Raw genomic sequence first — 23,085 nt, forward strand, 5'->3', positions numbered from 1 at the left:
CTAAGCGAACCAGATTCTGCAGTCCAAAGCTGTGCCGCGGAAAATGAAAATACTGATACATCAAAATGATGAATACAGTTTCTGCATCTGCGAGCCGCAAAAACCAACACGTGGAGAATCCCGGTCAGATACCTTTAGCAGAGAGAATCTCAGCTCACACCAAAGGTGAGTAGCGAGTTCAATCACTAGGTGGTAGAGATGATTAGCTGAAAGCTTCATTCCCTTCTGTAGTACTCAAAGACACACAGGAAAAGACCGAACAAACCATTGAATCTTCTCAAAGAGAAGAAACGGAAAAAGGTGAGTCAGCAAGTGTAACACTACGTTTAAAAGAAACAAAAGGCTAAAGGAGCTGCATCTACGTTGATCTGAACCAGACGCCGTTGCACAACTCCTACGCCATTTTGCTGAAGCCAATTAGGCCAGAGAATAAGAAACAAAAACTTTCTATCCAAGTAAGACAAGGAGGTCGTTATAATCCTGGCAAAGCAAGGGCTAACGCTGTATGTATGACTTTACAGTTTGCTACCAGCAAACAGGAAGACTATCCTCAAATCTTATTCCTTAAACGAATTTGCTTTCATCTTAGAAAAGTAGACAGCGGCAAAAATGGGAGGTTACGCTACCCGTAACGGTAGCGTAACAAAAACGTAATGGAATCCTTGCCATTATCGTTACAATGACGGCGGCTAAGCTTCCGTTACGTTTTCTTTAATTTTTCTCCCTCTCTTCCTAGCCTTGTTACATTATCCCTTGCAATTATAGAAGGATAAACTGCGCAAAAAAGGGGATTTTCCCCCCTTTTATGGCATTTTTACCTCTGGTAATGCAATTAACGCATTATCTCCGTTATTTTTCTGGGCATTGAGGGTAAAAACACCCTCTGTTATGTTACTCACCAGCCCAAGGATCAATGTTACCAGATAACGGTAACGCGTTATCTGGTAACGGTGGGAAGTTACGTTACGAAAATCCCTCTAGATATTGTAACGTATGTAACTTCCCATCATTGACAGCGGTCATTTGTTCCGCTTTTAGGTAACTCATATATGCTATCATTGCTCTTATACTTGTAATTAGATTATACACATGTTTATCTAATCACAAGCTGTTAGTCCTTTGAGTTCTTTCAGATTCACAGTCTCGTGCTACAAACGCAGCCTCAGGACCAAAAGACTAGGAGCGGGATGCAGTAATGGCCGATTCCAAAGGCGAGTCAAGCAACAGTGAAATAGATACAATGCGCGCATCGATATCGGGCCATATCACATCAACAATACCACCCAATACTGTGCATCAAATCACATCGTCTTGGAAGGCCAATGCAATATGCATCATTCAAAGCGCATTGCTTGAGCGTTGCAATACAGGCTTTTTGTTGGATGTGCATCGGTTTAACTGATGCAATGCCAATATTTATTGGTATATCTGCACCTATATTGGTTGTATCGCATCACATCAACTCTACAATGCAATGCAAGGTTTTCTCACCCGCTGTATCAATCAAGCAATGCAATGCCAATGCGATGCATTGGTTTTGTAATGCAATACAGCAGATTAGCAATATGGTGCATTGCCCCAACGATGCAATACCGATAAATGTGCAATATCGCATTGTATCACATTTGTTTCACTAATGAGTCAAGCGACTCAAACATTGCTGGCAAACCAACGATGAAAGTCCCAAAATTCACAGGCAAAAACTTTGAAATTTGGGAGAAGAAAATTTGAATGGTGCTTGCTGAATTCAACCTTGAGCATTTTATTGACACTCCCCTGCTGGACATGACAAAGAAAACAAAGGCAAAAGCACAAAAGGCCGCTAATCTACTCTGTGCAAATCTCACGGATGGAGTTTTCAATACCATCGTCAAGAAGGACAATTTGAAGAATACCTACGAACTTTGGCAGATGTTCAAATCTGTGTACGCCTTGGACTCTATCCTGGCAAGCTACAAGGTTTGGGCAAAATGGGAAGACACCCAGTTCAATGATAATATGGCAGTGTATATAATTGGGATTGAGGAGTGTCTCACCAAGTTTGACTCTCTGGGGATGATAGTACCGGATTTTGTGATTTGCTGCAGTATCATAAGCCAAATAACCAAAAAACGGCCATTCCTCATGCAGAGCCTATTTGGTGATCTTGACTCTCTCGGCAAACCCAAATTCGTGATCAATTGTCTTCGAGAAGTGGGGCGTTTTGAACAAACCAATTAGAGATGGCAAACAGGTACCCGCGCGGCGGTACCCGGCACCCGCCGGCGGGTACTCATCAGGGTGGCGGGTACCGCCGCCGCGGGTGCCAAGTACGGGTACGGGTGTCCGTTTTTGTGCAATTTTTAGGCGGGTACCCGGGTACCGCCGTTTGATACCCGCCAATAATGCTACCTTTTTCCCGCTGTGGATGTCCCCGCCCCCCTGTCCTGTGTGATATCCCCGGCTGCGGCTCCACCAGCTGGCCGAGAGAGATCAGGAGAGATCCCTCTTGGAGAGCTGGTGCATGCATGTATATCAGCCCAGCCTCTTGGCGAGCTTGTAAATACATGTACACATGCTTGCCAAGAGGGAACACTGGTATGCCCACACCAGCTCGCCGAGAGGAATCCCTCTCGGCGAGCAGCCTCTGGGCGAGCAGCCTCTTGGCGAGCAGCCTCTCGGCGAGCAGGTATTCACACACCAGCTCGCCGGGAGGAATCCCTCTCGGTGAGCAGGTATACACACACCAGCTCGCCAAGAGGGATTCCTCTCGGCGAGCAGGTATACATATACCAGCTCGCCGGTGCCCAAGAGGGATCCCTCTCGGCGAGCTGGTATACATATACCAGCTCGCGGCCCCCAAGAGGAATCCCTCTGGGCAAGCTAGTGAATGTACCTGCTCGCCGAGAGCAATCCCTCTTGGGCACCGGCGAATTGGTATATGTATACCTGCTTGCCGAGAGGAATCCCTCTTGGCGAGCTGGTGTGTGTATACCAGTGCTCGCCGAGAGGAATCCCTCTCGGCGAACTGGTGTTGTGTATACCAGTGCTCGCCAAGAGGAATCTCTCTTGGCGAGCTGGTACGTATACTTGCTCACCAAGATGAATCCCCTCTCGGCGGCAGGTATGCGGATACCAGCTCGCCGAGGCCCAAGAGGGATTCCTCTTGGTGAGCAGGTATGTACATACAAAAAATTAACTTGGCGGGTACCGCCGGTACCCGCCAAAAATACCCGGGTACCGCCGCCGCGGGTGCCAAGTACGAGTACGGGTATCTGTTTTGGGCCAAAAAAGCAGGCGGTACCCGGACACGCGGCGGGTACCCGGGTACCGATTGCCATCTCTAAAACCAATAAGCGGAAAGCTCCGGAAACCAGCTCCAGTGGCACTACGGCCACAGCTCTTGCAAAGAACGTGCCAAACAAGAAGAAGAAACCCTACGTGCCAATCACATGCACCGGTGACAAGCACAGTCCAGCTTCCAATCATTCGGAAGACGCCTGCTGGACGCTTCATCCATGCCTTTACAATTTACATCTCGAGAAGCAAAAGGCGAGGAAAGAGAAGGGCTCTGGATATCACACCACCATGAGCAAGGCGGGCGAAATGCTCAACAGAAAGTAATATTTGACCATCCTTCAGTTACCTGTTGAGTACAAATGAACCACAGTCCCAATTGACAATTCTCGACTCTGGAGCAAGCAATCACATGCTCACATCCCTTGGGTACTTCAAACAAACTAGCCCGGTATGCATTGGTATTGCAACAGAAGCGGTTCTGCCGAACTGATAGCTACTGCCAGAGGGGAAGCTACTTTGCCTTTAGCCAACGGTGGCACCTTAATGCTCTTGGACACTCTATATGTGCCAAATCTCACGCGTAACCTGGTCTTGCTTGTACAACTGATGCGGACGAGAGCGCTTATACAGCAAGGTCTCAATGGGTTTGCGGTGAAGATTGATGATGGTCAGCCTATTGCGGTAGACATTAGCAATGACCTCCTCAAAATCAAAGGAGTGCTGGATCCAATCAATCTGGAATTAGGCACAATGGCGAAGGCAGCGACGCAGCCTTCTGACTTCATCAAGTGGCACAACCGTCTCCGTCATGCTTGCTTGGCTCGGATCTCAGCTGCAATTCCAACTCCCCCAGATCTGACTAAAACACGCACATGCAATGCGTGTATGCAAGGAAAGCTAGTTCAACAAACCTTTAAGAGCCAGTTCAAGCCAACGAGTGCTCTATTGGAGGTGGTACATGGAGATTTGGTTGGCCCAATTTCACCTGCAACAAACGCTGGTGCACGATACTTTCTTACTCTTGTCAATCAGCACACAGGGTACATTCACACCATAATTCTAAAAGAGAAAAGTCAAGCTACTGAGGCAATTACCTCCTTCAAGACCCTGTTTGAAAATCAAACGGGATACAGAATGAAGAAACTTCTCACAGACGGAGGGGGCAAATTCTGTAACAAGCTGCTGAGTGACCTCATTCTTGAATCAGGTATCCAGCACAATGTGGCACCACCATACACGCCACAAAATAATGGCTTGGCGGAGTGAGCAAATTGGACAATCATTGATATGACAAGGTGCATGATCATGCAGTCAAACCTAGCGCCCAAGTGGTGGGCAGAGGTGGTGCAAACTGCTACGGCAACAAAAAATTGTCTGCCGTCCTTGTCAAGAAGTAAAAAGTCCCCGGTCAAACTGCTATTCAAAACGCCGCTGAACATGAACTTCTTCAAGCCATTTGGCTGTTGAGTCTGGATAGTAAAGCTGAAACAGAATCGTCTAGAAAAATTCAGCGCAATCTCCTGGGAAGGAGTACTTCTAGGCTACAAAAATGATTACTCTTTGTACAAGGTCTGTTGACTTGAAGACAAACAAGTCCTTACAGTTAAACATGCTCACTTCAACAAGCCGACGTTTCTGGAATGTGGAGCGCAAAGGAGAAGCTTTAATCTCTCAAACGGTGATTGTCTACCCGTGTTCAAATCTGAAGCCAATTTTCCGTTTGACAAGGAGGAGCTTGATCTGTGTGAAGAAGCTGAAGGACGAGAGGAACAGGCCGAACTTGAAGCAATTGTTGGAAGCCTGCGTAAAAGAGAACCGGAGAACACTGATGCTTAGAACTCAAGTTCATGGGAGGACGAAAATGACAAGCAACCAGCAAGACCAATAATTGGTGATATTGATCAGAGAAACATTGTTGAAGGCAAGCAAGAAAGAAAACAAGTGTACACAGTTACAGTCTCAATAGAATTAAAAAACCACAAGCAGGCCATGATGTGTTCCGAAAATCTTAGCTGTAAGGAGGCGGAGTTGAAGGAGATCAATAACATGAAGAAGCACAATGTCTGGATTGTTTGAGTGCGAGTTGAAAGTGATGACCCAATTCTGGCAACCTGGGCCTACAGGAAGAAGCTTGGGTTGGAAAATCAAGTCATTGAGTTTAAAGCGTGCATCTGTACGCAGGGGTTCAAGCAAGTCCACGGTCTGAACTTTGAGGCGATGTATGCGCCAACGGGGAAGCAAGCCTCACTTTGTTACTTGCTTTCTTTTGCAGTAAACCATGGACTGCTAATTCACCAGCTAGACGTGTGCAGTGCCTTTCTAAAGTGCCCATTAGAGGATGAGGTAACCCTACTGCCACCGCAAGGTCTGGAATGGCCCCCAAACTCTGTCTTGGAACTAAAAAAGGCTATTTACAGCCTTAAGCAAGCTCCGCTTGTCTGGTATAAACGCCTGTCAAGCTACCTCATCTCACTTGGATTCAGCACGGCTCTCTTGGATCCATGCGTCTTTTGGCAACCTGCAGCGCTGGGAAAGCCGGCCACGTGGATTTTCGCGCACGTTGATGACCTATTCATAATAAGCAAGCAACCAGAAATCTTCAAAGTGGAAATGGAGAAAGAGTTCAACATAAAATACATGGGTCAAGTGGAATTTCTTCTAGTGATGAATATTGAGCGATTCAACGGCGGAATTCAAGTCAATCAAAAACAATATATTGACTGAAAGCTAGCTGGATTTGGATTTGAAGATCTCCATCCGGCGTCGTGTCCACTAAATCCAAGAGAATACCTGAAGAAAGCGACGGCGGCGGAAGTGAAAGCGTTTGAGGATCTAGAAGTGAACTACAGGGCACTAGTGGGGTCGTTGAATTACCTCAGTATTCTGACAAGGCCAGACATCGCGTATGGAGTAAGCACACTATCTCAATACCTTGAAAAGCCAGGCATCAAGCACTATCAGGCGGCGGTGCAAGTCTTTTGTTATCTAAAAGGGACTTGGAACATTGGCCTAACATACGTGAAGGGAGAAGAATCTTGGGTGCATGCAAATGTTGACGCTGATTGGAGCAATTGTCCGGACACCAGACGGTTGACAACCGGTTTTGTGGTACTGACCGGGAAGCATTTAATCAACTGGAAGTCAACTAAACAGCCTACGGTCTCACTTTCAACAACTGAGGCGGAATACAAGGCTCTTTCGGATCTTGGAAGAGACTTGGTGTGGTTTGCAAATCTAGGGGATGAAACACAAACACTCCCGACGCTCAAAAACATTATGGTGAACATCGACAACCGTGGAGCAATAGATCTGGCGAAATGTCAGCCTTAGACATAGTTGTTGTGGGTGTGGAGACTGATGTGACAATGCTCTTGATGGGTGATGTTTCAACAGAAATATTTGACCTATGGACACAAACAGCCGGTTAGGAATTTTTTGTACATGTGGATAATAACGTTTTTGCCATCTTGAACCGCGTTGAAGGCTCTCCTGATTGAATCTTCTTGAGCAGGTGAAAGAACCTGAAAGTTTTGTTGAAGGAAAAAAGGATCAATAAGCAATGTTGATTCCTGATTGACAGGAAATTGTGTGTTTTTCTTATGCTCACCGGGCCCTTGAGGTTCTTGAGCCGGGTCTCCTTGAGCTGCTCCAGCCGGGCCACCAGCTTGGGCACCTCCAACAGCTTCTGCTCCAACGCCTGTCCACAGCACACACACCCCCATCATCAACAAAACCAGACTTGCAACGGGGTAGGGACAGAACCGACCTGTTTTCCTTCCTGCAGGGCCAGCCGCTTCTCCGCGTCCAGCTGGGTGAAGCAGTGCCCGCCCTCGCCGTCGTACTGCAAGATATACCTACCAAGCAAAAACAGATGAGCGGAGAGGCGGGTGGAGGGGAGGGGGAAGAGGGGGCCAACTTGTGGTACTTCCACAGCAACGGACGGTGCGACACCGCCAGCAGAGTGATCCCAAGAGAGGTGGCGTGTTCGTACATGATCTTCTCCACAGCGAGCGTGACCGCGGACGTGCATTTGTTGAAAATAGCATACTAGCAACAACATGTGAGTGGGGCAGAGTAAGCAACCCATGCCATTGGGAATAGAGGGAAGGAGTACCTTGTGGGAATGGTAGTAGAGTCTGCAGATGGCGAGCCGCTGCTTATCGCCGCCGCCGAGCGCATCTCGCCATTCCCGGACGACGTCCCAGCCGCCCTTGCGCTGGACAATGGTGTCCAAGTTGACGATGGCAAGGATGCGGAGGAGGTCGTCGTTGGATACGCCGCGGGCGGCCATGTCTGCGCGCGAGTCAGGATAGATGAGCTGGTCGCGCAGGGTGCCCAGTCCAAGCCGTCTCCTCTCGTTCATCTTCTGCACACGTTTCCGGGATGACCTTCACTGCTGCCGCAGTAGTTTAAGGTAACCCCGTAGGCCCTTGTGGTCCCTACCTGTCGGTAGGTTTTCACCGGGGCCAGTGTTCGGGTCTCGGCGGAGAGCCCCGAGTTTGCTATGGCCTCGCTTCCTTCGGGGTGTCACATCCTGTCTAGGACGGATCCCTAGGGAGGGTCGCCAACAACTCGGAGCCTCTCCTCCTGAAGCAGAGAGGAAAGAATGGGATTGGCTACCCTAGCCGGAGTGGAGAGGGGGTTTGGGCTATACCCTTAACTCAGGGAGAAGCCTGAGCCTTCACGAACCCCCACACTTCGACCTAGTTTACGCTACAGAGACCCGAAATTACTACTAATATTCCATCCGATATCATACACCATTTATCCAACAATTCCAGGGCGGCGATAGTCGCGGAGAGCTCGGCAGCGGAGTAGGATCTGATATAGAGTTTGTAACTGCAAGACTTCCACCGGCCTAAATCGCAGATGGTCTTGATGTCCACGCCCAGTGCGTTCCTAATCGAAGCCCCCCCTACCCTAAAAGAGTGACCCGATACTCCGCTTCTTCCTATTGCCACCCACGCCCGCGTCAAACGTGTTCGTACCATATTCTTGGTCAGGTTGACCCGGCCAACGGGTGAGTCGAAGCCGAATAAGGATTCATCGCGCGAGCTTCCGTTTTCTAGCCTCCTCTTGATTGCTTTCAGCGGACAGAGCAGGTTGCCGGTTGCCGTCAGCCGCAAGTGTTGGACTTCGCGCGTGTCGGCTGTTTCAGCGAACCGTAAGGATATGGCTGCCATGGATCTGTCGCCTGCAAAAACCACGTCTGATTTTCGAATTCCTCCGTCCAAACTTGGAATTCCCGATTTTGACGTATAAGTTACTTCGCCTAACCTCGCCAAGCCCCAAAAGGCCACCACGCATAGGTCTATGAGCGCCGAATCGAACGCGTCGCCACTCGATAGTTCCTTGACTAACGCAATGAGGTCGTATATCATGACGGCTTTCTTCCTTTCGGTCGCTGGGCGCAAGGCGTCTCTTTTAGCCAAGCCTTTTAACATGAGTTTGATTTTCTTCTCCGCCGTTTGTGGGTACTTCACGTCGTGGAAAAGGTGCCAGGCTTTCAGGCCGTGCAAATATTTCTCTATCGTAGTGGAGGAGATTTCGTGTGAATCAATTGTATCTGGTTTTCTTCCTGCCCATAGGCAGAACAGGTAGATGTCTTCAGTCGTGGCCGGGAGCTCGAACCGAGTGTCGCCCGACGCCCGCTTAAAGAGGAGGAACTTCCTTACCGCCGAATTGTAGCTACGCAGTGTGCCTGCGTCCCACCCTTGTAATACCAAGAGGCCCAAATCCGAAGGCTTTTTTAAGGTATGGCCCGTGGACGTGAAGTCTTTCAAATTAACAGAGGCCAATTTGCCCATGATTGTAGCGAGTAAAGTGAATCAAAAGTAACGTAGCTGCAACAACAAGCCGGAAAATACAGGAAATGGATTCAGATTAAGAAGACAACTTGGGACAAGATGTGGTCAAGATCCGATGGGATGGGAACAACCAATTGATGTTTCACATTCTGACCCGAGCGTATCCCTCGCGACAGGGCGTCTGCTTTATTATCTTTTGATGTGACTCTTTTAGCTATTAAGTTTATACCCTCCCTGATCAGGAGTTTCTGAATCTCAATCCACTCCCCGTTTGAGTGTATATCGCGCGATTTCTTATTGTTGATTCCATTTTTGGTTGTTGTATTGTCGGTCCATACTACTAACGACTTCCCTCTCTGGCTTCGTAGCTTGAGGACCATAAGGAGGCCGAGGCGAATCGCAACCGTTTCCAGATAGGAGATTCGGGTGTTACCGTCTCCAGGGTTGTGAAGCTTAAACTGAGCCCAGTGTTTCCCCACCAGCACACCGATTCCGAATGACGTTGAAGCGTCTCCTACCCAACCAATATCAAGAGGAGGTCCGTAATTGATTATTCTGGTGTGTTCGAAGTTCTCAAGTGTTGACTTCCACACTTCGAGGTCGGCCAAAACATCAGGGGGCGTTTCCCGTAATGCCCTTCGGTATTGCCAGGACATCAGCCATCTATACAGTGAGTTTAGATGGCACCGCAAGTGCGGTAGTATATAAGAGACATGATTGAGCCGTCCGACTAGGACCTCGACATCTTCATGATCGAACCGCGCGCCTTTAGCTAGATACGGTTGGATCTGTCGTAGGCGCTTTTGGATTTTCCCGTCTGGGAGCCGTACCGTTTTGTCGACACCGTTCCACACAAACCCAATGAACTTCTGTTCGTTACTGAAAGGAGAATACTTTGATTTGTTCGTCAGAACTCCTAGTTTCGTGGACTTTTCAACCACTTCTTCCATGGTTACGGCGCTTCCTTGAATTCTAATGAACAAATTATCATCTACCCATCTAAAAATCGTTACCAAATCGAAGTGGTTCTTCATAATCTGCTTCCAAGCATCTGCGGGTCGGCCGAAGGATCCACATCCTGCGACCCCGCCAAAAGTAATGCGCGTGTCGACGAGGAAATTGCCGTTGAAGTCCTTAACGGTCAAATACTTCCATTGGCACAAGGGTGTTGGAATCTGCCGGTAGGCTTTTTCCCAGTCAAACAGTGCCAATTCAAGCGGTCTAGAATCTTCCGCAAAAATTTTTGAAACCCGATTGAAGTCGTCCCACGTTGTTTCAAAGTCCGCCTTATTCACGAAAGAGTTCACGGAAGAGATGGACGGATCATTCCTCGGAAAGGACAAATCATTAATTGGACGAATTGCCCCGTCCCCGTTAACCACGGCTCCCAACGGGTTCGACCTGAAGAATCCGAAGGCGTTTATCATCTGTTGTTTTGAGAACGGACCAAACATCCGCTGAGCGGCTAATTCCTTTGCGATGGATTCTTCAATCTTAGGTTTGGCTTTCTCCGATGATGCATGATTGTCCGGAGTAAAGCAATCAAGTTCACCTAATCTGTGTTCTGGGATTCCTTGGTCGAATCCGAATTCGAAACCATGTAAAACGTCTTCGTATTCCGGGAGCAGATTGCTCTCTTTGAGAGCGGTCTCCCATTCGGACAAGTTCATCTCACACTTAACCGCAACAGGTAAATTCGGGACTATCCCGTCGATCATACATGTATCTTCCACCAATGTTACATTGTCCTGCCAGCTATTTTTTTAGAACAAAAAAAATAAAAAATAAAAACATAACCAGAGATGAAAAATGCAACCAATCGTCAGGAATGAAGGCTAACAATGAGGTGCCCCGCAAACCGTGCAATTTCAACCACAAGGTAACAACAGGAAGTCAAAAAATTCTTTAAAAAGGATGGGAGAAAAAGGCCCACTAGTTCTCTTTGTCTTTAGCCGAAGAAGAGGAATTATCTTTCTTCTTAAAACCCTTGGAGGTTCCTTGATCCTTTCCATAGCCGCCGCGATCTCTATTATAGGCGCCATGATAACCTCCATAATCGTTTCCTCTACCCCCTTGGCCTTCTCCATATCCATGATCTCTCGGTCGCTTGTAAAAATTTTCTTCTTGGTGGTAATCATGATATCCTCCGTAATCTGAGTTGCGTCTTTCTTGACCCCACCTTTCGCCAAACCCTCTACCACGATGGCCGCCCCTCCCGCGTCCAGAGACAGATTTGTTCCTTGGTTGATCTTCTCCTACCTTCTGAGCTTTAACGCGTTGTTTGCCCGTATTCGGATCGAAACCAAATTTCTTAGCACCAATCGCATAGGGATTGTCCGTTTCGTCATTCTCCCCGAGAGACGAAGTGATCCGCCAAGCCTCCCGCTTGACATCGTCCCGATACATAGAAATATCCACGGCTGATATTTCACCTGAATCGGTCTTTACTTGATAGGAAAAGGCATTTTGTCGCACGATCATATCGTATCGAAAGGCCGTCATGAATCCTTCTTCCCCAACAATCTTGTCCACATTTTCTTTATGAACCAAGATCCACTTCGCAAATTCCGTATAACCATACATATCTCTGAAAGTTATGTAGAAATTACGATGATTTGTTGTCCATTTACTGAACGTCTGCGTCCATTCGTTTGGATACTCGTAACCGATGTAATTCCCATCCTTCTCATCCCCTCTCGATCTTCGATTAGTGTAATAGTGAATAGCGTCTCGTTGCCAGTTCTTATCAAAAATTGTTAAAGGAATGGGTCCGCGGAACTCCCAGATGTTGCGATCAAAATATGGAGTAAATCCGACATCAAAGTGATTAGGTAGCAACCCCTTGATGAACACAATTGTCGTTTTGTCGACAGGTCTCTTCACCGCGTTAACTGCCGGGTTGACCGCGTCGCTTGAACAAGATCTTAAGAGATCTGGTTTATCTGGGGCCGACAGAGAGGTAGTGTTATCCATCTTTCCGTATAGTCTCAAGAAGAAGTCGGTAGATTTTCTATCTCCTTTATCAAAGGCTTCTCTAGCTCGCTCCCAAATCTCTTGACAATCCGTCTTGTCTTGAGCAGCCATGTTTCCGATGGTGCTGGCGGTGTTGCCCACTAGATTGGAAGGATCGGTCACATTCGTTTTGCTGACTAGGGAGGGATCGGTCACAGTCACTACGTCCGGCTCAACTATCAACGGCAAGTTAGACAAGATGGCCTTGTAACGGGATGCCGTATCTTGATTTTGACTATCTTTTGAAGGATTCGGAATCTCTGAATGACATCGAGCAAAATACGATTCAATATTTAAATATAGAATGACGACAATCAATATCGAGCAAAATACGATTGATATTATAATTGATCTCTATGCTACCCAGCGACTTTGGGAGCTATAAGATAGTGATGACTAACCCTTGAAACTATCTTCACTTTCGGTGTCATTTGACGCATCCTTGCCTTTCGTCATAGCGTCACCTTTATAGAAAGAATCCGCATGAATTGAATCAGCTAACCAGCTACTTTGGTTGCTTCACCCCATCGAAGGAGAACTAACCACTTAAGTTCTCCGTCCCTATCTCACGAACCGCGTCTTGATCTGCCGCACCCGCCCCTGGATGTTGGATACCACGTCCTAATGCCCCTTCGACCGGTGCCTCTGGTGCACTTGGAATATCTGCCGACTTGTTGAGTCTCTTGGTCGATCGCTTTGCCATTTCTTCAACCATGTCCAATTTATATCGAACGTGGGATCGTGTGACTAGAGGTTGAGTCTTGCGAGTGACTGAGGATTGAGTCGTGCGAGTAACTGAAAATTTGAGTCGTGCAAGTAGGGAGCTATTTTGAGTAAAGAGCTGATGGATGCAAGGTTGTACGATGGATGTTGTAAGGTTACTATGCAAATGCGTAAACCTAAAAAAAAAACGTAAGAAACTGAGAAAATGCGCAATCCGATGAGCAGTTGAGAGGTGGCGGAGAGCGCTAGGGATGATGCAGGGCTAGGAGAGTCGCGGGGAGCTAGATTATGAAGGTTGTCGTGGCAGGTGCATGAGCCCGGTCCTAAACCTAATAAATCTTAATCTAGCTTCGACTCCCTAGTCTCCAGACAGGGCGCTCTCGCTCGCGTGCTTGGACCTGGGCGACCTCCCCCTGCGGGTCCGGTCTCCGTCCAGGAGAGGTACGGGCGCTGGGGGATGTAGGTGAACTCCGAGGCTGCAGGCTTTGTCACCACGCCCCCATACACCGGCCATAATCCGCCCAGGATACGGAACAGCGACGACTTCCCGCACCCGTTCGGGCCCACTATCAACAGGTGTTGCTGCAGCATTCCAAGTGTCAGCTTCTCTCTCTACCCCATCCCTCACTCTTCCGCAAACAAACTCTCTCACCCCCGGCTTCACATGGAAACTCAGACTTTTCACCAGCACGTCTCCGTTGGGCAAGATGATCGGCACCCGATCGAAGATGATCTTGTCCTCTGACTCCACCACCTGTCAGCGCTGCTGAAGCACTACAAGACAAACCCCCCGGATAGTTGTCAGTGTGTGTCAGCCGAAAGGGTCGTGGAAAGACGGACTTTGCTGGGAGTCGTCGGTGTTGGCGGAGCCAACTTTGCGTTTCTCGTACTGGCCACGCTTGATGCTTTTCATGGTGTCGAAGAGCTCGGAGACCCGGGCGGTGTAGCCGGCCAGCTCGCTGACGTCCTTGTACGAGTACATGACCCGTCCGAAGGCGTCTGAGGCGGACAACAAGAGCCGCCGCTACACGGCGGTGGGGTGATGGTGGATCAGTGGTTTGGGGGCGCAGGAGAAAAGAGAGTGAGAGAGAAACACACGTTAGTGACGAAGCCTTGGGTCCGGCCGCCCATGTCGCTATCAGGCAGCGCCTTCTTGAGCGCCTCGCCGACGCCGGATGAAATGCATTGAAGCGAGCCACCCGGCTGTGCCCACCTCCAGGGGCCGTGAGGAAGGGCGGGGTGACGGGGCCGGGGATAAAGTCGTCGCTTCTCTTGGGAGCCGTTGATTGTCCTCAAGACGCACACGAGCTAGCCGATATCACCAAAATAACCCTAACACCAGCAATGCAAGGGCATCCATGGGTTCCTTGTCGTTGAGAATGACGAGGAACTCACAGGGACAGTTTACACCGGGATCCCAGAGGCAGCCGTGGAATCCTTGTCATTTTCCCCATTGGAATGACGAGGAAATACCGGGCAGGTGGACACGACGGGCTTTCCCGTTGTCTCCACGCATTTTCCACGGGAGGGTGGAGACGACGGGGGGAGCAGTGAAATCCATGTGGGTTTCACGTAAGGTTCCGATCCGGTGCTCCGGAGCCGGATTTAACCTATCCCGCACCCTGACCCTGGCAGAATCCGGTATCCGGCCGGAATTTACCGGATTTTTTGCTAAAATGAACAATCCAAGCTCCCAGGGTGAGTGGGAACACTCGTAGGCTCCCAAATAGCACTTCGATCAGCCTGTGAAGCTTCTAGGACACCCGGAAAGCATCAAGTACCATGTCACGACGGAAATGTTCCCCCTCGACGACTTCCAATGGTTCTTCCGACTCGTCCGACGATATTTGCGTGGTTGAAAAAAGCCCTTCAACTAATGTTTCAAGTACAGCACAGCCAACCGGAGAAAAGCGGACTCACTCGTGGGTGTGGAAATATTTTGAGCGTAAGACCATTGAAGGAAAACAATGGCATGTCTGCCAGGAATCTCTTGTTCCTCGGGGTACTGTACTGCAATGCAAAAATTGCCCCCAACAAACAAGGATCCACAAAAAGTATGAGCAACCAGTTGCTTAATAAACACAGAATCAAGAAAGACAGCGCACGTGACGTAGGATCTCTAGTTTGGTTCCTCAATAAGAATAAAGAGGTCTCAATGGAAAAGCTTACTCGAGAAAGCTTGCTGTGTGCTGTTGGTCGGTATGTTGTCCGATGCCATATTTCTTACCAAAATGTTGAGCATCCAGAGTTTTGGAGAAGGCTTGAGTTGTGTAACCCTGAGACAAAAAGCCTTTTCCCCTCTGCCGATACCTTGAGCAACTTCATTCTCACCACCTTTATGAACGGCCAGAAAGCTCTGAAATCTTTGCTCCAAAATCAGTTTGACTTGCAATGGTTGGACCTCACCTAACTCCTTGGAATCACGGCACACTGGATTGAAAACTACAACCTCAAATCAATGATATTGTCAACCAAGCTGATTGATGGCCCCCACTCTGGAAAAAATCTAGCGTCTCATCTTGCCGAAGTCCTTGAAACATATGGAATAAAGCAAAAAAAATTCTGTCTCACGGCAGATAACGCATCAAATAATGGAACAATGGGTCAAGAACTCCATGACCTCTTTGGTTTTGATGAGGAAAATTGCTTGCTTGGATGTATGCCACATGTGATAAACTTGGCAGCAAAAGTTGGGATCAAGTCCTTCTCCAAACCAGTACGCGGATCCAGTCCTCCTCGCATGCTTGCAGGCATTCTTAGCAATCCACCTCCCCGAGTAGATTACTCTAGTCTTATCTCTCAAATCAGTAAGCTGACAGAATTCTTGAAAAAATCATCACAAAAAGCTGCTGCATTCAAAGACATCAGCAAAGCTTTGAATGGCAAAGGTCTAGTGATGGTAGCAGATGTTTCAACTTGGTAGAATTCAACATATGACATGCTGGACTGCGCATATCACATTCAAGCAACCATTTGACTATTCTGTGAGAGAAATGCATTATCTCAGAAGTATGATCTTTCAGACTCCGGATGGGAAGGTGTCTGACAAATTGTCAGCTTTCTGGAGCCTCTCTCCCAAGCAAGCCACATGATGTCCACAAGTAAATTTCTGTCGATGATGCTAGCAGCTCTGGTCTACACCTGGATCATGGAAAAGTTGAATGAGGTGAATCACATCTTTCATTTTCATTCCTCAACCCATCCAACTTACACTCATGTATCTCTCACATTGCAAAATACAGGCTCGTTTGCAGTATGAGGCTCAGGGATTGATTCCAGCATCAGAACTCATGATTGCCAAAATCAAACAATACTTCAATATCGCGGCTAAAAAACCTGTTTATCTTTGCTCAACTTTGCTCGATCCTTGAATCAAAACCAGTATCTTGAACAATCTACTCCTCGTTTTCATTGATATGAGCAAGGATGAAGTTATCTGAATGTTCAACAAGGCTGCTGAGCATTTCAGCAGTGATTCAACATACACAGAAACGGAGTCGTCAAAAAACAAAGAAGGAGCTCAACACAACATTGGTCACTCATCAATAAGTTCGGCATTGTTCAAGAAGAAGAAAATCAACATTTCCTCTCTTGACAAGGAAATCACGGTATACTTGGACTCTGGAAATGCAACTCAAAGAAGTTTCCAACCCTCACCACGATGGCTCAAACATATCTGGCCGCCTCAGCTTTGAGTACTCCCTGCGAACGAGCATTCTCGGTTGGTCGACATATTCAAGATTACAGCCAAAACAGAATGAAAGCAACAACACTTGAGTCAATCATCTGTTTGCAGAACTGGATCAACAACGGAGTGATCAGCATTTGCGATGCCAACAATATCAAGTAGTGCTCTCTTTATTTTATGTTTTCCTACTTCTGATGCAGGATTCTTATTTTTTCCTGCTTCCGTCTTATTGAGTCATCATCATAATGTAATTTGACCCTACCACCTGCGTTCTACTTGAGTATGCGGTCATAATAGTGCAAAATAAAGCCTTTTGGAAGCCTATCGCAGCCACCCCATCTGTATTGGGGTAAACTGAGGAATCCGGCCGGATACCGGATTTCCACAGGCCAATCCCGAACCCTGATCCGGTCCGCAAAACCCGCGGATTCCTCCGGATCTGCGGGGTCTGGATTGGAACCTTAGTTTCACGTATCCAGTGATCCCGTCGTCTCCACAAACCAGCGGGCCAGAAAGCACCCTTGCCGTGTGTTTGTGTAACCAAATGTAAAATTTATGAAATTGCACCAATTATTGAATTTTACATGGTTGATACAATGTAAACATAGCATGTAAAATTCAACATCCCCTTATATAATCCAGATCTACTACCAAGCATCTCGGCGAACTATCCTCTTGGGTAGTTTCATAGACTCATAGCAAACTGATTAGTAGGCTGGCCCTCACACTAATTAGGCCCAAACACGGGATGCACAGAAACAGGGAAAGGAAACATGGAAGGCGGCCTAAGGCGCCCTTGTCGTCTTGAGGCTGAGGCGCTGGCCGTACAGGTAGAGGATACCCAAGCCCGGTGCGAGGGCGAGGGTATGGCAGGAAACGTCAGAGCCAAACCTTGGAGCCGGTGTTTGGGTGTCACGGGCACAGCTACAGTTAATTTAGCACGAAGCCCTAGCTCCGCCCATCCGGCTATAGACACTCAACTTTTGCTGCTGCTACTCCACGCCTCCCAGTCCACGCAGAGCATGTTTGCGAAGCGCAAACAACTACCTTTCTAATTATATGCAGTCAGGTGGCTCACTACAAAGCCCGGCCTACCCCATCAATGCAAATCAGGCATGAAGCAAATCAAGCAGCACTAGAAGGTTTTTTTCTCCTCCGTTTCCTCTTCTCCTCCACGGTTTATACTAAATACGCAAATCATGTGATTCACTGAAAATGTCCCTCAAAATACGGGAACCACTTTATTTCTGTATCTAGTTGCCGTGAATAGTCAAAACCCCTTGAGTTCCGACATCATTTTGTTGCTCATAAATGGATCTCCAGTCCCCCGACCAGCCGCGCTTCCAATTGCTCATAAACGTCAGTTGCCTGCTTAACCGCGTAATAAACTAAACTAAAATGAAGTGGCTTTTCGTGATTAAAATCTGTCAGATATCGGGGTTACCGTCTTGCCGGAATGGATACAAAGTACTTACTATGTTCCATCGCATCACTTTCTTTTCAACACTTCAACAATTTTGGGAATTGATGAGGAACACTTTGAATAATTAACAGGACAAAAAGCAGTGGAAGATGAATTTAGTCTTTTGGGTACACATTTCTCAATGTTCAAGCAACAAGTTGCGTCAAAAATGCAGATCATCGGCAAGTGTGTTGACAGCAGGAAGCTAAAGAACCCACGGGAAAATGGAGTGACTTTGATATACCGGAGTGAGGAGTTACGGGAAACAATCCAAGAACTAGACAATATTTTGCAGTTAATTGAGGCTTGCAGGCGACATTGGTTGTTCAAGGCTAAGGGCCTGTACCATAGCGGTCCAGAAAACTGTTTTCCGCCCGGAAAACAAGTTTCTTTGTGAAAAACAGTTTTCACCAAAAAACATGTACCACAACACATGGTTTTGAGGAGAACCAAATGTTGTTTTTCTTTCAAAACGATCGATTTCCAGAAACAGGCCTGACCCTGTTTCTTCACCCAATTTCCGGTCTTGCCGCTCATCATTGCCCATCACTGGCGGTCAGCTCATGGAAATGCAAAATATTGATCCTGCAGTCCTCATGGACACCCCACCACCCACCGTACCATCCAGCATGCCTGCAACAAAGCCACCACCACCAACAAAAGCTGCTCTCAAGAAACCTAAAAAAAGCCAAGGACGACCAAAACAACAACAATGACGATGTTGAATCCAAATCACCACCCCACATCTGGACAAACAACAAACGGTCGGCCCTGCTGGAGCTTATAGCAACACAATATGCTGCTGGAAAACAAACCAATAATGGCGGTTTGAAGAAGGAAGCTTGGCCGGTGGTTGTGAAAAAACTCAACAAAAAGCTTGGAACAAATCTTACCGGTGATCAATGCAGGAACCAAAAGAACGCCCTCCAAAAACTTTTCTTTGACTTCAAGTTTCTTCAAGACCAAAGCGTATTCGGGTGGGATGAGGAGCTTCAAACGGTGACTGCCAATGAAAAATTTTGGGCCAAGCTGCTTGAAACACACCCTCAAAGAGAATTTTTCAAACTGATGCTGTCTGGCGCATGTTGTTATTGTGACACACAATATCCAAGAAAATTAGGACCTGTTCTTCAACAGAGACTGATCGGCCGTTCTTCAGGAGGCCATTCATCGTCAATTCTGCCACTAGATTGTCGAAGGTTGTGCGTTCCATCCTGGTGATTTCGCGGAAGAGCTCGGGCCTGACCTCATCCAGTAGGAATCAAGTGTATCAAGCTTGCCCTCCATCGCCATAATACGCCTCGTAGGTATTCCACAGACTCCCGAGATACTTGCAAGCTACTCCGGCGGCGGCTAGTGTAATCAATATGCGATCCATTTCCATAATTGCTGCTCCGGCAGCAGCCAGGGCGGCAACAATCTGGTTATTGATCATTGTTTCAGAAGTGCTGGATGGCCGGGGTGATTTGTGCGGTGCCTTGATGGGATCGGGTGGCTGTTGGTGTCTTGATGGGTGGACAAGTTTGTCTGTATGTTTGATCAGGTCAATAGAGGGAGTCTGTGGTACGCGTTTATCAACAGGCTGTTTTGCGGTTCCGAAAAACACAATATTGAAAAAAAGGAACTTGTTTTTCGCGCGGGCAAAAAACAAATTTCCTATGGTACAGGCCCTAAGCTCACCGAGAAGCGGATGGGGCTTGTCCCTTGATATGGTGATACGGGGCAAGTGTTCTATCCAGATTCATGTAACCGTTATTCAGAAGATTGAGATCTCTAATCAATGGTCACCTCCTTCCAGATTAACCAAGCTTGACAAACTCAAGGGCACAAGCTTCACAAATTCACTCAAAGAATTATTGACAAAAGGGAAAAAACTGGACGCCGGACCAGATAAATACAAATCTCTTGCATGCGGATCTTCAACTAGAAACAATTGATGGGTTTCTTCTACATGTGGTCATGAATATGGTAACATGGGATTGGCTTGAAAGATTGAATAATCTGTTGCATAAAATGGGGGCAATTTTGTCAATGTTGCAGTCCCTTCACATTATATATTATTTTGATCTCCTTTTACTCCAGCAATTGGTGTTCAGGACCGCTGAATTGCTTTACAACAAAGAAGTCATACATCTTGAGCATCTTATAAATTTCTTTCAATTGAGGGATACCCAAAACATTGCTCAAAGGAACTTACGCGCAACTAGAGATATTTCTGCTTACGACCTCCCAAAATCAATGCAGCCATTAACTCCTTGACAACACTGCCGCTTGTGGCTCCTTGCACCAAAGTGGAACAGCCTTTGAACTTCATTGGTTTATTGTTTTTTCTGGTTGATTCAGTTCCAAAATTATTTCCCTGCTGCTTCTTCTGAAAAATGTAGGCCATGATTTATAACTTGTTTGGCTTACTATTAACACCAATTTCTCATCCAATCTGCTGTAACCCCCCACCTTGGGGGTGTCACAAGATGGATCAAAGGATCTCAAACGAACCCGTATTTAGTCCTTCTGTTCCCTCGCCCCTCCTTGCTCAGTAGAGATTGGCTTGTCATCTCTGCTGAGCTAGGTAAGCCGGCGTGTTTCCTTTCATCTCTTCCTCTTCTTTATCTCCCCCTTCCCCCTGCTTGTAGATACTAACAGAGATTGGCTTGTCATCTCTACTCAGCGCAGCGCTATTTCCGCTAAATCAGCGCTCAGCGCCTTCAGCGACCAAAAATCGCTATTTCAGCGGGTCTCAACTCTGTTTAGCGATCAGAGAAGCGGTTCCCCGCTGTTTCAGCGGTCAGCGTAGCGAAAGGCCGCTACGGGCAGCTAGAAAAGCTCGCTAACAATCTAGCACTTTTTTCTCCCCGCAAAAACAGCGAAAAGCGTAGCGGGCCGCCCGCTGATAACAGCGCCAGCGATCTTTCGCGGACTATCAGTTGCTGCGCGGCTCGAGTAGAAGCCGGCTCGCCCGCGCTCAAGCGTGGGTTTGTCAGTTGCTGCGCCTACTGGGCTAGCAGTCAGCTGACAGATAGGAGGAGTAAGAGTTGAGTGGTGGAGTTAATTTGGATAACTGGCATGAATCTTAAATTGGTTATAAGATCCAGGACTGCAAAGATAAGCATCAAAATTTATCAAACAAGTACCAAAAAATGTTTAAGACTGTGATGGGATGAGCCAATGGAATAATGGAAATTTGGCTTTTTTTGCTTTTTATTTCTAGTATAAACTGAGAGAGAAGGCATTTTTTTTCTTCATTTTGAGTTTGCTCAAATAGGACTTCGCAATTTTTCAAGTCAAATCGATAGTGTTCTTGTTGCAGCATATGAGGAGAAAAGAGCACTAGAGAGATAAACTAAAAGGGAAGCAATAAGAGCCAAAAGAACATCTTCTACTAAAATAATATTGGCACTTTTTCGCGCTGCCTCGGTACAGGCGTGGGGCCCGAATGTGGTCATGTACATATAACACGAAAAAGTTATCCAAGCAGGAAAGAGTGCTGCACGGTGCAACCGACGGTTTGTCAATCGTTTTCGATGCAGAATTTGGGCGATTTGGGAATCTAAATGAGACTGATGACCTCCACGCCGACCGTCCTGATTGTTGATGCTTGCGGGTGAATGTCCCAAGTCGTGAGGCTCAGGTCTATGACTTTCTTGCGTTGCCGCGGGAGCACCAGCGGGATCATCGATGTTAATGCGGAATTCGTCTGGATGCATCGGTCCACCCGTATTCTGATGCAAACTTCCTGAATGGGCTGCTGCTTGAGCCGGCTCTGGATGCATCGGTAGAGAGGAACTTGGGCCAATAACAGCACATGCCTATGCAAACCAATTCAGTTAGAAATTTCTTCATTTTTTGTACAACACCTGTAGAGGAAAGTAAGTCAGCAAACTCAACTATAACCAGTATTTGTAGGAGCAACATTTTTCGACCAAGTACCACAGATATGATTGACGAAGATTACGGATAGAAGAGAATTTTATCAGTGGCAAAATGGGTGGTGGAGGATCCTGGTGCTTCACGACTCTCCGGTTGGTTACGAAGACTACTCAAGAGAGACTGTGGCTGGAGATAGGGTGATCCATTCTGTATGCTATACTCATGCCAAGGAATGTGAAGCCTGCGAACTGATTTATCTCATACAAACATATACATAAGAAAGTTGGGTGACTTCTTCAGTCCACACGAGTCCGAAAAATGTCTAACCTGTTTTGTTCCTAAACTATCTCGTTTCAAGGAACAACTCAATGGCCTTGTGGCTTAAGTTGAATCTACATCGATTCAGCCAATATTCGCTTAATTTTCCGGCGTATTGAAAGCCTTATAGCCCGCGTTTCGCAAGTCGAAACATTTGATGTAAATTTTGGTTATAATCGGAAGCGCGATCAAAAGACTCTTTGACTGACAGACACCTATAATGACTAGAGACCAAAGCGGCTCCGCCGCTGCAAACCCAAAATGTATTATCCCCCATTGGCAGGCTAGCCAGACTTGTTTTCTTGTCCAAGCTGCCGATCATTAAATTTCAATTTCACACTCTCAGTGAGATTGCTTTAACAGGTTTCAAAACAAGATCAACCACTTGATGGTAACATGCTACACCTGTATTAAAAATTGTTTGATGGGCATATTGATGATATGTGACACCCAGGGGTTCTAAAATTTGGTGGGATGGGGGTCAAAATTTGGGTCATGTGTTATAAATTTGCCCCTTTATAGTGCACATGGGTTCATCCAAACAGGTCATCTCATATCAAAGCTTTTTTTTGAACATTGAGGGTTCTCTCTGCAACCCTGAATTTGTAAATATCCAGCTCCAGGATTGTTAACATTGACTTTCATATTGTGATTAACTTATTGCAAAATATTACCTCCACTCAAGTCTCACTTGAAACCAGCCTACCAATTTATATCTTATCATTTGAGAGTGGTAACTCCAATATATGTGGAAAATCAGGTGATAGCTGTTTTGTTTACCTGTAATATCCTAATATGATTATTTGATGTGCCTTGATGTGAATTCAGTTGTCCAAAAATAAGTTTGTGCAATGAGATGTGACTAAAATATTTCACAATATTAAAACGGACTTACTTCGCGCACTGCGAGAAACTCTTCGCGCACTGTG

At 46.9% G+C, this 23,085-nt stretch overlaps 3 protein-coding genes across 3 annotated transcripts; all 3 read right to left on the minus strand.

Moving 5' to 3' along the window:
* Positions 1–6,683: 6,683 nt before the first annotated feature.
* On the minus strand, positions 6,684–7,570 carry PtA15_1A570 (uncharacterized protein; the record flags this gene model as incomplete). The annotated part of the gene is made up of 3 exons (XM_053165611.1): positions 6,684–6,800; positions 6,887–6,976; positions 7,394–7,570. 3 exons carry the CDS (start codon positions 7,568–7,570, stop codon positions 6,684–6,686), a joined length of 384 nt encoding a protein of 127 aa, XP_053016785.1.
* Positions 7,571–13,578: 6,008 nt separating this feature from the next.
* Positions 13,579–13,952, minus strand: PtA15_1A571 (uncharacterized protein; the record flags this gene model as incomplete). The annotated part of the gene is made up of 3 exons (XM_053165612.1): positions 13,579–13,595; positions 13,662–13,845; positions 13,920–13,952. 3 exons carry the CDS (start codon positions 13,950–13,952, stop codon positions 13,579–13,581), a joined length of 234 nt encoding a protein of 77 aa, XP_053016786.1.
* A 7,300-nt stretch (positions 13,953–21,252) lies between these two features.
* PtA15_1A572 (uncharacterized protein) lies at positions 21,253–21,883 on the minus strand (the record flags this gene model as incomplete). Its single annotated transcript, XM_053165613.1, has 2 exons — positions 21,253–21,777; positions 21,857–21,883. 2 exons carry the CDS (start codon positions 21,881–21,883, stop codon positions 21,253–21,255), a joined length of 552 nt encoding a protein of 183 aa, XP_053016787.1.
* Positions 21,884–23,085: the final 1,202 nt, after the last annotated feature.

Source organism: Puccinia triticina, chromosome 1A, assembly GCF_026914185.1.
Source record: "Puccinia triticina chromosome 1A, complete sequence".
Lineage (NCBI taxonomy): Eukaryota > Fungi > Basidiomycota > Pucciniomycetes > Pucciniales > Pucciniaceae > Puccinia > Puccinia triticina.